Genomic DNA, 16544 nt, shown 5'->3' on the forward strand with positions numbered 1-16544 from the left:
TTTTTATCGGAATTATGGAGAAAAATTCTGACAATCAGATTTAAGTAAGTGTCACTTATCCCCTTAACTTTCTATAGAGAAGAGAGTGAGAGGTTAAGGGAGTTGCAGTATTTTCAATATTAGTCTTTTAAAAGTATTCTGTAACAAGAGATGTATGAGGAGGTGGTGGTTCTGGGTGACGATTGTAAGTTCCCTGTATATAAAGCAGAAGTTATAGGTTCATCTGTGATGCCAGAACTTCTCCCATGCAGATATGAATTAAGAAACCACCACTTTGAGATGTTTCTAGAGCAGTGATTCTCAACGAGGGTGATTTTGCTCCCAGGGGACATTTGGCAGTGCTCAGAGACATTTGTAGTTGCCAAAACTGGGGAGAGGTGCGTGTGCTGCTGGTGTGCTGTGAGTAGAGGCCGGAGAGGTGGCTGAACCTGGTGCGAAGTATAGCCCCACCCCATGCTGGAGAAGCGTCTGACCCCATGTGTCAGTAGAGGCGATGCTGGGGAGCACTGTCTGGAGTGGTTGTGAATGCTTTGATTGCAATAGCTCTGTTGATCCTTGGCTTTAAAGTCCATCCCCTAGGTAATGGGTCTGTCTGTCAGTAGCGAGAGCGTTCAACAGAGAGCACAACTCCAGGCTACCGGACATGAAATTTGAAGCTGAAAATGTGCATGGAGTGGACAGTTGGGGAAGAGAGTTAGTAAGAATTGTGATGTGCTGGACTTGGGACAAGAAATATGTATTTTGAGGAAAAAAAAAAAGAGCAAATATGGTAATTCATTTCAGTAGAACATCTGCCACTTTTTCCTTGGAAGCATAACTTCAGGTCTTCCTTACGTTCACTTGGGGTGTTATTTACCCCTGTGAACAAGAGCAGGTCTGACCTGAGCTGAAAGTCCAAACTGCCAGGATCAGAGGCACACGGGGCAGGGGGAAGCAGGGTTGGGTGGTGGCTGGGTGGTGCACAGCTGGGGAGTGGGGGTCCAGTCAGGCACTTCAGCCTTGGAACCCTAACAGTCACTTTGCCCACCTCTCTCCCTTCGAGGTAGCAGAAGGGCTCTGGCGGATTTTGCTTTCTTACATTAAAAAGCCAGTCACGCTCAGATCATCTTTTGCTCTGAAACTCAGTCTAGTCTGCCTGTGAACTTTCTGTGTGAGCTTCCCCACTCAAGGACACCATGTGGACTTCCTTAGCCAAGGATTTTCTGAGCTTTCTATCTTGCATAGTAGAGATCAAGAAAAATATAAACCTGTCCAGGCAGCATCTTTAGATTAGGAAGAAACAGGGTGAAGAAAAATGAAGAGGTAGGTAAGAGAAAGAAGTATGAAATTAAATCCTGTAACCCAGGTATTAAACAACTGCCTCTAGACACAGATAAAAATAGACGGATAAGCAAAAAAATTCCTTAAATTTTTTTAAATTAAATAAAAATCCTCACCCTGTGTTTATAGAAAGAAAGGCCTTGGATTATTACTCTTCATCTATATTTTATCACAGAGGGCCAACAAGTTCAAAACAAAAGAGAGGGAGAATCATTTCAGGATTTAGAATATGATATGTTCAATTTCATGTTCTGCAAGGTCTTTTATCGAGAAGTAGAAATCAAGACTTCTGATATTATCTTCCACATGTCTTTATTTATACAATAGAAAATGCCACACTGATATATTCACTTATGTCTACAAGCGGACTTTATGTTGTACTTAAATCTGATTTGGTTTAAGAGGGTTGACGTTTTAAATTTAAGAAAAAAGTAGAGGACCAAACAAAATGCTTTCTAAAATTTATAGGGATTTTTCCAAAGGATATCTTTATCCATATCACTGGTTGAGAGAATATTGTATTCAATGTCAAAATAATTTAAACTATCAAAAGAGAAGAATTGAAAAGACTATTTCCTCAGCTTATGCTGGCTTCCTATACAAAGCTCAGATAAAATGTTTTCATTTCATGTTTAATTTTCAACATGGAAATTTGCCTACTGAAAGGTGCTATAAAGTAAGGACAAACCTGCCATAGAAAGTATATCTTTTAGTTTCTAGATCTTTTATGTAGCTAAAATTCAACATATTAAAAGCCAAAGTGCCAGCATGGTATATACTTATACAGGTTGTCTTGTAAAACATTACATGACACAGATCAAAAAGCTGTCACATTGCACCAAGCTTTGACGGTCACTGCATATCGTTTTTAGAAACTTACAGTTTACATGGGTAAAATTTAGTATTCCGCAGAAAGGACTGGTTGGTTGAATCCGGCCCATTATCTTTTGCAACTCACCTTTTAAAAAATATCTACTTCTCCCTCCTGCCAACACTTAAGGAATGTGAATACGGATGATCCATCCTTTTGTTTTCTCAACATAGCTGCTTAGAATGATGGCACCCTAATACTGCCCATGTGAATGTGCACCCTACAGAATAGTACAGTCATTAGAAAGCAGGGAAGGGAGGTTGACACAGTGAGTGCCCGGTGGAACACCGCTGTCCTCTGCGACAGCCAGAGAGAGCTCAGGACAGTGCTGCGCTCCGGGTGCGCGCGCATGGGGAGGCGCTGGCCCCGGCACGGTCTCCTGCCCTAGCAGCGCTGGTGGGAGTGAGGGGCGAAGTGAGCAGGGTCTTCAGATAAAACGAGACTGCTGTTTGCCCCCAGCACTGATCCACGTGAGGCGGGGTAGAGAGAACCCCTGGTTTTCCCAGAGCGACTGAGGCTTTTCCTTCTCGGAACTCCGAGAGCCAACGCTAAGGGGCACCAGAGGCTCGGGTTGCCGCGGCTTCCACCCGGGCAGCCTGATGGCCCGCTGCTGTGGAAGTCCTGGGCTATAGCAAAACCCCGCTCGGTGGGGGCTGGGGCGCAGGCCTTCGGAGCGGGAGTCCCGGGAGCTTGGGGTGCTGCAGGCTGGAGGGGGAATCCTCCGAGGTCAGGGTGTCGAACTCGAAACTCTGCGCTGGGCAGTGAGCCCTGATAGCCGAGGTCTTACTAGTTTTTCCTAAAACTCTATGAGGCCACTTCTAATCTCCTTCTACTTTATGAAAAATGTCGCTGTCCTATATACAGCTAAAGATGTCGATGCGCGCACATATCCCTTCCGTATACTAAAATCATTTAAGATGATTTGATGCACGGGAAGCTGTTGATCTCTAGCTGTCTAGGGATCCTGAGGCACATGCAGAGGGATCAGATGTCACCTCCTCCACCTCCGCCAGCCCATTCATGTTCACTCCCATGCCCCCAACCTTTCATTTGAAGTCGACTATTCTTTAGTTAAGGAGGTGACACCCAGACCCTCGCCCCGCTAGAAGCCTCTAACCACCCGCCGGCAACTCGGACTTTTTCCGGAGTCAGAGAGGGAGCGGGAGATGCTGAAGAAATTTGCAGGCATCCTCAACCTTGCAGTCCGCATTCTGACTTTATCCAGTGATAACAGTAAGAAAAAACCCAAAACGTGGGGAGGGGTGTGCGGGGGAAGGGGAAGAGCGAGAGTCGGAGCGCAGCAGTGCAGGCCCCCCCACCCGCGCCGGACCCCGGCGTCCTCGCCCCCCTCCTCCGCCCCGGCTGAGCCCCGTGCCAATGCGCCAGGATGGAGACATCTCGGCGCGGGAGGAGATGACGCAAAACCCAGCGCTCCCCCCCAAAAAAGTGTTTCTCCAGGACGAAGATGGCGGCAACTTAGCCGGGGACTGAAGATGACTGTGGCTCTCCGGAGGCCCAGCCCCGGCGATTCGGCCCCGAGGTCCGGGGGAGGCAGCGTCAGCAGTCGGAGCCCGGCGGCGGCTGCGCCCGCGGGCAGACCTGCGGCGGCGGCGGCAGCGGCAGTTGGAGCGCGGGGTGGGGGGTGGGGGGGAGGGAGAGCCCTGCCGGCGGCGGCGGCGGCCCAGGCTCCGGACTCGCGGAGAGAGAGCGAGAAGTAGGAGCAGGAGGAGGAGGAGGAGAGGAGGGAGCTGGGGAGGCGCTCTGGTCGCCGCCAGCGGGCAGCGGAGACGCGGCATGCCCCCGGCGGGCGAGAGAGGGCTGTCCTCGGCGGGGCCATGGGGACGCGCGCCCTGACAGTGCCTGGGTGAGAGGGGCAGCGCCAGCCACTCCGCCGCCTCCACCATCACCTCCTGCACTCCGCTCACCGCCGGCCGCCAGCCCCAGCCTCCGACTGTCTCTCCCCCCCTCCCTCCCTCCCTCCCAGCCTCTCTCTCTGCATTATTGTTTCCCACTCTACAGAGGATGGGGTCGGCTGATGATTAGGTCGGAAGCAAGTCATATCTTCCTCCAAAGCCTGGTAATATTTATGTAGGCAAAACGAGAGAGAGAGAGAGAAGAGGGAGAGAGAAAGAGGGAGAGAGGGAGAGGGAGAGGGAGAGAGAAGAAACGGGAGGAGGGGATAAGGAAATTAAACCCTTTAAGTCAATGCATATCGTGGTGACACCGGCACAGGAGCCCTCACGGTGGAGTCGGCCAGGGCTGTGCGTTCCCAAAATATGACCAGGGGTGCTTGGATGTGTCGGCAGTATGACGACGGGTTAAAAATCTGGTTGGCGGCACCCCGGGAGAACGAGAAACCGTTCATCGATTCAGAGAGGGCTCAGAAATGGCGACTGTCTCTGGCATCTCTCTTGTTTTTCACAGTCCTGCTCTCTGATCACTTGTGGTTCTGCGCCGAGGCCAAGCTGACCCGGACCCGGGACAAGGAGCAGCAGCAGCAGCAGCGGCAGCAGCGGCAGCGGCAGCAGCAGCAGCAGCGGCAGCAACGGCAGGAGCCCTCCTGGCCCGCGCTCCTGGCGAGCATGGGGGAGTCCTCGCCCGCCGCCCAGGCGCACAGACTCCTCGCCGCCTCCTCGTCCCCCACCCTGCCCCCCTCCCCGGGAGACGGCGGCGGCGGCAAGGGTAGCCGAGGCAGAAACAACCGGGGCAAGGCTCTTATTCTGGGCAACTCTGCTAAGCCCGTGTGGCGCCTGGAGACCTGTTACCCCCAGGGCGCCTCCTCGGGCCAGTGCTTCACGGTGGAGAGCGCGGACGCCGTGTGCGCCAGGAACTGGAGTCGGGGGGTGGCGGCCGCGGGGGAGGAGCAGCAGGTGAGGGGCACGCATCCAACTCCGCTCTGGAACTTGTCGGATTTTTACCTTTCATTTTGTAATTCCTACACACTTTGGGAGTTGTTCTCGGGGTTGTCCAGTCCCAACACTTTGAACTGTAGTCTGGATGTGGTGCTCAAGGAGGGCGGTGAGATGACCACTTGCAGACAGTGCGTCGAGGCTTACCAAGACTACGACCACCACGCTCAGGAGAAATACGAAGAGTTTGAAAGCGTGCTCCATAAGTACTTACAATCGGAGGAGTACTCGGTGAAATCGTGTCCTGAGGACTGTAAGGTAGGAACAGTGGATTTTCCCCATCCTTGTGCTTTTATATCCGTGTGTGTTTGGTTGAGGCGTCTTCTAGAGTATTAAAATGTTTTTTGGACTCTGGTTTTTTTGTTACTTCACCGTTGTTTTTGTGGTTATAAGAGCTTGACTTGCTGCTTGATTTGGGACTATCCCGTGGATTGCTGGTGGACTGGTGCCTTCTTCTGGGATCCTGGGAAGGTCAGGAAGACCCTGGTCTTCTGAGATAATAAAGCCAGTGCTATGGAGTTGGTTCAAACTCTGTTGCCTTTTTTTTTTTAAATGGAATTTGAGTGAAGCTTGTTAGGGAGACAGGGATGGGATTGCATACTGATGACTGCAGCGAAAATGAGAATAGTCTGAGACAGGCATGTATGGTCTGGCTTATGGGCCTTACACATGAGCTCTCTGATTGTGACATCATTAAGCTGGTTGGCCGAAGGGACAAGAGAAAGTGTTTGTGGCTGTTTATGTAGGAAGAGCTAAAAAAGTGTTTTACTTGTTTTACAGGGGTAGTTCTGGCCATTTGGAAAGTCTGCGGGCCTACCTAAGCGTATTTACTCACATAACTTTCCTGTTTTCTCTTAGAAACTTGTATAGTTATTGATCGGAGACTTATTATGAGTAGAAAGCTTTAATTAAGTATCTGGTGATAACTGATCAATGTTAGATTTTTTATCAGCCACCTTATGTAATTAGCTTGAATTTTCAGGATGCTCTCCAGTGGTACTAATTGGCAAATGCTTGATCTATGAATGAAAAATACTGAACTCATTAATAACGTATATTACCTTTAACTCCTTCCTATTAATATAATAATGGCTATAATCCTTGCTGATTCACAAAGAAGTGTATGCAAGTTTTTTAAGAAATGGCTAATGCAACCATGGGCGCTTGTCCTAGTAGACGTGTTGCTGTCCGTGGTGCTGAAATGAGATTTGCTCAAGAGCTCTGTTGAAGATGAAGATACTGCAGTGACCTTTTAGTAGGGAAGAAATGATGACAGAATCTCAGTAAGCCTTAATGTTTTGTTCCAAAGGTAATTTCTTAAAGAGTGCAATAAAATAGTGTTGCTTTTCAAAATAAATAAGACACCACATTCTCTCTGTCTTTCTCTTCATTACTTCCCCAGCCTCTCCACAGGAAGACAGCAAATGTCCCTTTTTGGCCTCACTTGCTTTGTACCCAGAAAGCGTAATCAAGGGCAGTATGGATCAGAAGATTCTGTGATGCTTTCACAAGAGAGCTGGCCTAAGGGATACCTACTTAAAATGAACATAGTTCAAGGGCTGTATTTTAGTTTGGATTGATTAGTTGTGCTTTTGACAACTAAGCTAAACTAAAACTAAACTTGTTTTGCCAACATTCTTTAAGACCAGAAACATATCTTCTTTGCAAATAATAATATTGCATATACAACATTAATTTAGAATGCTGCTTCATTAGATAAATGGATTTTAAAAGTTTTTTACATATTTTTCTTAACCATACCCCTGTAAGTCATGCCTGGGAATTAAACTTAATCTTAATGGTAGAAGTTAATAATGAATGACTAGTGTATTTATTGCAGTTATTTATTTTGACAAGATACGTTGCATCAGAATTGCAAGGAAACCGATGTGCCTGCTAATTCTACTACTAATAAAAGGCTGCAAAGGCTTCAATATATTTATGTTTCAAAGTGATCCCTTGTAATAATCTGAATTTGCTTGCTTCCTTGAGTGTAAACTCTCATAGAAATTTCTAGTAATTCCAATTTGTATAGTTTCAGTATTTAAATGATAGTCTACATTGCCAATATGCTAGAGCATATTTTCAAATAAGTCTGTCAAATATGTTTTTGTTTAAATATTCAAGTTTAAAATACGTATATTTTCCTCTTGACCTGAAATCATCATCAACTTTATACTTATATCATCATAGCTATAAGGTACAGTGTAGGTTAAATTAATGTGTAATGTTATGAACTACTTCTGGATTGTGTTCTCATATAAAGTAGTAGTTGTTAGCTGTATACACAAAGGCATATTATAAAAATCTGAACTCCTTTTTAGAAACATTTCTTCACACTGAAAAGTAAACACAGACATTTGAGTTTTTCATCTCCACAACACAGGATATATTACTTGTGATGCCTTGTAACTATTTCTTGGTTGGTTGTTTGTCAGCTGGAAACACTTGAAACATTTATTCCACGATAACTGTTCTCACACAGCTTCAGATTTTAGGTGCCGGGGGGTTGGAGGGGGGCAGTGTTAGGTGTTCTTGGTTGATAACTCACAAATCTGTTGATTAGCTCCTGAGCTTAATATACAGCTTCTTTATGATTCTGCAAAACCACAAACACATCCACATACCAAGTATATTACACATGGCTTAGAATGCTACTTGTAGTCTTTGAAGAATGTGTCTGAGTTTCTTTCTGAACATTTTTACTTATTTCAAACATACTTATAATTATGAAATGATGACTGTCTTCAGGAGCAGTGTTCAAGATATACAGTCTGTGCAGAATTTTCCACATTGAAAGTAAATGCGTTATATATCTGGAATTGGTAATATATTCATGAAAAAATCCAATTTAATAGTTTATTAGTGTATTTATAAATTTATAGACAGGAGAATATATGCAATAATATTAGCTATACAAATTAGCAGAATCCATATTTGAGGAGCAATATATTAACTTTGTTATATATAATTAAATGATTAATACAGTGATTTCTGACTTTTAAAAGTTAGGTCATGTTATTACCCTCTAGTTTTATAATCTCCCCCATTAAAAAAATGCCACATTCCATATACATATAAAATGAAAATGGATTAAATTTAATTTTTATTTAACTTGATTTAAAGGGCTTTTGGCCCATTATACTGAAAACAAAACAAAACAAAACAAAAAACACCTTAATATTGATCTAATCCAATCATATTGTCTTGGGCCCATAGTAGTTGGAGATCGAATATAGCTTGGATTTTCTTTAGCGAACCTTTGTTTGCAACATATAATAGAAATCATTTGCACCCAAGAATATCTTTTAATATTCATAGAAATAGCTGGTTTAATTTTTAAAGTAAATATACACTTTTATCAGGGAAGTAACTTATAGTAAAATAAAGAACAAGAACTTCTGCATGTATCATTTAGACTATAGCATTCAAGCTGCTATATTACATAAATCAAGTTGCAAAAATTTGACAGTAATTCTTCTGTGGATTTTGCAGTGTTATTCAAACTAATGTTTTTGACATACAATAAGAATCTGAAAATCTTCAAATTGGCTGGTAATATTAAAAAATACACTATTCTAAGCTACAGAATTACATATGTAATTAACATGCCTGAATTTTTGCTTAAATATATTTTCTTAAATATGCCATTCTTTACCTCCTAAGCATTCTTGAAATTACATATTACAAAACTGGGATATGTAGGGAATATAAACTTCTATGTTACAGTTAAACTTTTGTTAATGATAGTTTTATTGACTTACTATTCCTTAAGACAGATGGTCAGGGAAAGTGGGTGTGAGATTAGATTCTAACATAAATCACTGCATCATCTGTATTTTAGTTCTCTCCGAATAGATTTTAATCTTTATACTATCAAGAATGTATGCATTCTTACATTTTTATATTATAATTTTGTATTAAAGCAAATTATATTGCCTATTTTTATTTAACAGACAATGACTAAAAGAATACTCTGCCAGTGTTCGGCATATATAACAATCGTGATACTCAGGGCTTTCTGTATTGTTTGCAGAAATGACTCAGAAACATTAACCAGTTTGAGGACATAGAATTTGGATTACATAATATGCAAGTTAAAAAAAAGGCATTTTTAAGTCCTTATTTATTTTGATGTCATATACTATAGATTCTTAAAAATAGTTTTTATAAGGAAATAAAATATCTAACAATTCTTTCCACTTAAATATTGAATCTAAAATATTATTTTGCTCTTACTTGATTAAGTGCTATTGTACATATTATGACACTGTCCAGAGTGTGGAATATGTCTGCAAATAGATCTCTTTTATATTATACCACTGTGTTATTTTTAAATCATATTTTTATAGTTGAATTGCTTCTCTGTAAAATCAAACAGTCTAACCTTCAGATGATCACATTAACCATTAATAAGGCCATTTATAGTATCAAAGCCACTTTCATAACTGTTTTTATAACCCAGATTTTCATTTTCATATTTTTGCTCCATATATAACTACTGATTTATGATATGTGTTTTATTTTTATCTTAATTTTATTCTATTTTTATCAAATTTTATCTTAATATTATATGCTGTTGCTTTATAGACCAAAGAATGATTATTCTTTTTTAACTTTGGACTTGTAACTGGGTCAAATTAGTAGCTATATAGGGCATAACCACAAAGTTTTAATAATTGCTGTTATACCTTGGTTTTAATCACTTTAATTAGATGAGATTGGTGTCTGCATATGCAAGGTGAATTAAAATATGGAGGAAAGGAAATCAAATAATTTTCTCAGTCTCATGCTCCCCCACAAATAAATTATAATCCATTAAGATATATTTTCACACTAGATTGAATATAAAAGAACAAATATACAGATAACTGTTTGAAACACAGTACTATTTTGGTTTGAATTATCTGACCTATTGCTTTCATTTCAATTCCCAATTTCCTTTTTAATCTTAATCTTCTAAGTTGACCTCACATTGACTAGGCTCCAATCATGTTGTTGTATGCTTTCTACTGATTTACACTGAAAAGATGTTTCTTCGATATCAGTAAACATTTACTCTAGATCAGTGGTCCTTGGGGTCACATTAGAATATCCTGGGAATCTTTGAAGACACCCCCAGCCCCAGGAGATTCTGATTTCATTGGTCTGGCTTGTGTCATGAGCTTGGGATTTTCCAGTTTCCCTGGTGATGTGCAGCCCAGGTTGAGAACCACTGTTCTAGTTGAGTGCCAAGCAAAGTGGAAAGACCTTTTAGCTCCTGGGCCTCAGTAATTAATACATAATAACCTCATTTGTTCAACTGATGATAAAGCAACTTAAATTTTTTTTAAGTGGTAAAGGCAGTAGGTAGGACACAGCCAGAGGGCAGGGGAGCAAATAGGTAGTGACTGGGCTGAGGAAGTAGATGAGAAGTGAACCAACTGGGTGCAGAGTTTAAGGAATGTACCGGGAGAGAACATGGAGAGAAGGAGAAGGATGCATAGAGGACCAGAGTCAAGGATGGGCCTCTTGGCTGTGGATTTTCTGTCTTTTAGCCAGAACTGTCATTATACTAGTCTTCACTAATACGCTGAGCACATGAATGCAGAAATTGGATGATTGTCTCTGTGAGACTTATCAACTATTTGATTAGAGGAGCCTCAGCCTCTTTATTTTTGTCTCTAATTTTAGATTATATAAATGGCTAAAATTTAGAATTTTTCAAAAGTATGGGTTGGTTTTAAGAGAAAACATTTTGGCTTTTCATAGTATTTCACACAGTTCGGGTTTATTCTTTCTTCACCTGTTCACTTTGTTAAACCTAGGAAATTACTAATCCTTTTTTACTTTTCTTTTAACATTGTAATGATGAGCCATGTTTCCTTTTTTACTTATTTCTGTCATACTGGAATAACTAGTTGATATTCATACAGTGTTTTGAAGATACAAGTTGCTAAGTAGGCACAGAATACTACCTAATTTAGGAATTCATTTTAGAGGGATCTTATCATTGTTCTCTTTTGAAGTGATTGTAACATAGTCATATTTTTTTTAAGTTTAGATTACAAGATGCTGTGAAACACTAAATTTAAGTTTTACCTTAAATTAATAAGCAATTAAACCTTACAATCCAAATCATGAAATTCTAGTAATAAAATGTTTTAATTTACTCTGATTCTTTAAAACTGGAAACAAGAGTTAACATCTGCCTTTCTTTGGTAATAAATAGTTAATGATTTATACTATGTATTGTAGTAGAATGCATGAAAATATTTTACTTCTTGGGTGTTTAAAATGTTAAAAGGTAATAGTTGATTTTCCCCCTCCCTTGGTAGTCTGTTTCTAAACACAGTCATTTATTTAAAAAGAAAAGTTGTAGATGTTACCACAGATGGTAAAAAGAAAAATATCCTGCAAATAATACAAGTTTACTATGTGTTTAAATAGTGTTATCGATCTTAGCAGCAGCAGTAGTGTATCTACATGTGTGCGTGACGGGTGAATGCAATAATTACTTCTTTGGAAATACTTAGGGATTTTATATGTCAGCTGTTCTGCCCTGCTTGAGAAGGAAATTGGACTCTGCTCAAAACTCTGAGTCTTCACCCCTTGGTCTCCTCTTCTTCCTGTCAGTGTGCCTTCTTGCTCTCATCTGGCTGAATCCTCTCCTCGTGTCTGGAAGCTTCACTTGCAGGGCCTGTGTCCCATGGGAAACCCGAAGTTCAGAAGTCTTACTTCTCTGCATCTCTACTGACATCAAGAATGATCAGTCTCTTTCCTACTGAACTATCACTGACTTAGTTTCTTTGAAAAGAAAACTGAACTAAGATTTAAATGGATGATCATGACAATGTGTTATTAATGTTTTCTCAGAAAGTGAGTTGAATCACTCAGAAATTTAAGTGCTGGAACGAGCTTCAGTAGTAGCTAACAAGCTTTAGAGTTTATTAGAAGTCAGAAACTAGTCTATTTCATTTAATCGTCACGTCATCTTTATGAGGTAAGTGCTATCACATATTTTACAGATGAGTAAAGCGAGGACATAAAGTTAACTGTTCCAAGGTCAAATAGCTGGTAGTGTTAAAGATCAAGTTCACTTCCTCACTTGATCGTTATTTTCTTTTTCCCCTTCGTTATGATCATTACAATCATACCAAAGAGTGAAGAGATAAGTATAATAAATCCACAAATAGATTTAACACCTATTAAAAACCTCACCATATATACTTCTTTTTATTTTTAATTTATCACTAAAAACATTTTATAGATGATACAGAAAGCTAAGATGACAGAAATTTTGGAGCCCTAGACAGCTGGAATGAATGGCCAGGAATTCCTGGTTCATCATTGCAAGTCTTAAGAGGGAGATATGAATATGAATAAATGGCATGATGATCAGCAGAGCACTTAGACTTCTGCTTTCCTTTTTAGAGTGGAGCAGAGAAAGGATAAATACACAGCTTTGAAGGGAAGGAAGTGAACTTTGGAATCTGTGGTAGTTCCTACACTGAACTCATCTTAGATAAGATACAATCACTTTCTGTTTATAAATTTTAAACAGTCCAATTTCTACCATATTGTTTTAAAAGATGTTGAGTTTATTAGTTGAGAATTGTGTACACATTGCCTGACATCTATAACACTTAGGAATCTTAACATTTATCTAACCTTTATTAGCTTCTTATAAGCCTTATCTCAAAATATAGTCACATTGAGGGTCAAGGCTTCAGCGTATGAATTTTGGGGGACATAGTTCCACTCATACGTTGAGTAAGGTATATGGCAAGGGCTGTAGGAAATACCTTGGAAAGATGGTCGTGCTCAGTTGTGAAGAACCATGTATCCCGTGCCAAGTCTTTCTGAACTTCATTCTCTGTGTGATAAAATATCAGAGAGGAATTTTAATCAAGTGATTTACTTGGGATGGTTTGTTTTTCTCAAAACTTAGCCCTGGCAGCAATATGACGATAGGTTGGAGGAGGGTGAAGTGATGTCAGAAACTAAATTTTAAATTATGCTTAATTTCAATTAGTCTTAATTTAAATAGCCCCATGTGGCTAGTGGCTACCATGATGGACAGAAAATTCTAAATGACTATGATGGCTATGGAAGTGGAGCAGAAAGCAAGATTCAAGAGACTTTTCTGAGTTCAAATTTACCAGTTACTATGTAGAGGAAGGATTTGAATATTACTCAGCCATAAAAAGAAATGAAATTGAGTTATTTTTAGTGAGGTGGATGGACCTAGAGACTATCGTACTGAGTGAAGTAAATCAGAAAGAGAAAAACAAATACTGTATGTTAACACATACGTATGGAATCTAAAAAAAGAAGAAAAAAAAGGTTCTGAAGAAACTAGGGGCAGGATAGGAATAAAAACACAGATGTAGAGAATGGACTTGAGGACACGGGGAGGGGGAAGGGTAAGCTGGGACGAAGTGAGAGAGTGGCATGGACATATATACACTACCACATGTAAAATAGATAGCTAGTGGGAAGCAGCCGCATAGCACAGGGAGATCAGCTTGCTGCTTTGTGACCACCTAGAGGGATGGGGTAGGGAGGGTGGGAGGGAGATGCAAGAGGGAGGAGATGTGGAGATGTGGGGATGTATGCATACGTATAGCTGATTCACTTTGTTACACAGCAGAAACTAACACACCATTGTAAAGCAATTATACTCCAATAAAGATGTTAAAAAGAAACACGCAAGGGAAAAAAAAACTTTATAAAAGGTGAGACTCTGGATGTGGATACATCTAATGAGATAGGAAATACAGGAGGAAGAACACGTTGGGATTGAGACTGGTGAAAGAAACAGGAGTCCATTTTTGGAGATAATGACATCAGATGTCCAGTAGATAGTATACCATGTAAGTAGGCCTTTGGGTGTGAAGTTTACTCTCTGCGCCTCATGTAGTTTGATCCAGGAAGCTGTGGGCAGAGATTAGATGATTTAACAAAACAGATTACTTGGAGAGAATGTCAAAGATGAATTCTGAGCAAGAGCAATATTAAAGGGCTTGGGCAGAAAAGGAACCAAGAATAGAGACTGAAAAAACAAGAAATGAGAGTGAAAATGGGGGAATGAGAACAGAAGAGAGAATGGAGGAGGGAGGGGGAGAGGCAGAGGTAGAAGGGAAGGAGAGAGAAAATCATTAGAATGTGATGATCTGAACAATACAGGGCAGCATTTTAAGAAAGATAAAGAGTCAGTCAAGAGTGTCTTATGTTGCAGAAAGAACATATAGGATGAAGCCTAGAGATAGGTCACTGCATTTGGCAATTAAGTCTTATTGACCTTACAAGAGTAGTTTCATAGAATGATGGAAGACATGTCAAATTGTGATGGATTAAGGAATGAGTTGGAGTTGAGGAAATAAGAACTAGTCCAAACTATTCTTCATTAAGTTCAGCAGTGAAAAGAAAAAGAAAAAGAAATAGGTGGGAAGATGAGAGTTTAAAGAAATAAATATTTTATGATGAGATAAACATTAGTATCTTTGTAGCTTTTCATCTAGGACCCAGATGGGAGTATGATATTGAAAGTACCACTTTGAGAAAAAAATTAGTGAAGGCACCAGATCCCAAAGAAGAGATAATAGGCTCTGATCTGTTGCTTACTCTTGGGGAGGAGGGAGGTTTTATCTTGTACATTGTGCTGTGCATCTAAGATCCTTTGTTTTGTTGCTTATATTTTAAATAGGAACAATGCTTTAATTTCAGGATTTCAGACAATAAGCACAATTATTATCTTGAATATGCTTAAATAAAGTAGAATATTCATTTTCATATTTACTGGCTGTAAATATGAGATCATAAATAATTATATCATGTGTGTTACTGCAAACTACTTTCTTTAGGAATGTGCTGCTCTGGGGTTCAATGACATATTTAGAGAGTCCCTGGAATTAAATATGGCTATCTTATTATACGTTTTCTTAAAAAATATTGATATGTTTGATAGAAAGTTCTAAAAATAGAAATTAACTTAAAAAAATAGAAATTAATTTTAATAGAGAAGTATAGTAAAATGCTTAAAAGAAGTATTGAGGAAAACTGTGTTCAACTCCAAATTTCATCACTTATTAGTTATATGACATCATCCAACTGAAAATAGGGATTCTAGCATCTCTTTAGTAAGGTAGTTATGGGGAGAAATCAAGAGACTCCCATGCAGATTAAAGTACCTAACCTAGGGCTTGATGGTGCCCAATAAATGGTAGCATTTCATTAAAACAGAAGCCATGGGAAAATCAGTAAAATTGCTTCACTTGAGATCTCACATAAGTTTTCTGGTAAAGACCACTTATTTACGAGAGTTTTATAAGCAGACTTTGCATTCTGCACGGTAAAATTCTCAGTTTTATTACATCTACATTCCTTCTGCTTCTCTAGAAAGGTGACTAATGGTGATTCTTTAGAATGAAACAGAAAACAGAAATTCAGCTAGGGTGAAAATGTTTCATTCCTAAAGCTTGACTTTTTTCCCCCTGTTATTTCAGATTAAAAATTAACATGTGCTGGGTTGTAGACCGCGTGGATCCTCTTAGACTGCTGCAGAGGAACTTGAGCCCCTTTGTGTACAAACCTTTTGGGGAGGACACCTGGAGAAACCATTGTAATGACTCTCCATCTCCTGAAAACCTCTGGGTGAAAATAATCTTGGGGGAAATTCTTTGTTATGTAGTCTGCCAGGCATTGCAAAGTCTCATGTGCCTTCAAGTTTCATTTTAAATTTTGGGGCCCTTTGCTCTACCCACTAGCTACCTGGCTTTGTGTTTTATTTTGGTTGTCCCTGTTATTTTCTGCTCTTCCCCCCAGAACTTATGCACTCGGCCATACTTAGTAATTTTATTGATTGGGGAGGGAGAGGAAGTAGAGTAGAAGATTGTCCCGGCATTTGAACTAGAGCAGTAGAAGATTGCCTCGGCATTTGAACTAGAGCTAGCAGACAAGGCAAACATGGCAGGTGCCAAGATATGCAAGACTGTATGGGCTAGAATCAAAGACTGTAAGCTGTGCTCCATGAATGGGAACATTATTGCCCTGAGAAAGAGAAGACGCAGGGAGACATAGCAAGATTCTTTAATTTGATAAAAATTGTCATGTGGAAGGGGAGTCTTATTATCTAGTACTTAGTTTTGGTCTAGGGGTAAGAATGAGGCTCTATAAGCAGGTGTTTTAGAAATATCTCTCTACATAAGAGAGAATGTTCTGTTAAAGGATAAAATGGAACAGTCTGTCTGGAGAAATCAGGTGCACATTGCTACAGAAGATGTACAAATAGGATGGGAGCTATCTGCCATGACCCTAGAGGGCATCTTACCTATGTGTTGCAGGTTGGCCAGGAGATTTTAAATAGTCTGTCTAACATCCTTTGGCATAAAATGAGGCACCCAGAAGTGATAGCTTTGCACAGTGAGATTGCACTATATTCTTTGCCTAACACCTTGCTCATA

At 40.3% G+C, this 16544-nt stretch overlaps 1 protein-coding gene across 1 annotated transcript in view; it reads left to right on the forward strand.

Annotated features, from left to right (window-relative positions):
- The first annotated feature begins 4393 nt into the window (after positions 1–4393).
- Positions 4394–16544, forward strand: part of NALF1 (NALCN channel auxiliary factor 1) — a 569714-nt gene continuing 557563 nt past the window's right edge. Inside the window, exon 1 of the mRNA XM_024754030.1 lies at positions 4394–5358. Coding sequence (XP_024609798.1) covers positions 4468–5358 — 891 coding nt within the window. The 5' untranslated portion in view covers positions 4394–4467. The remainder of the gene's footprint in view (positions 5359–16544) is intronic.

Source organism: Neophocaena asiaeorientalis, unplaced genomic scaffold (genome assembly GCF_003031525.2).
Source record: "Neophocaena asiaeorientalis asiaeorientalis breed wild unplaced genomic scaffold, Neophocaena_asiaeorientalis_V1.1 scaffold684, whole genome shotgun sequence".
Classification (NCBI taxonomy): Eukaryota; Metazoa; Chordata; class Mammalia; order Artiodactyla; family Phocoenidae; genus Neophocaena; species Neophocaena asiaeorientalis.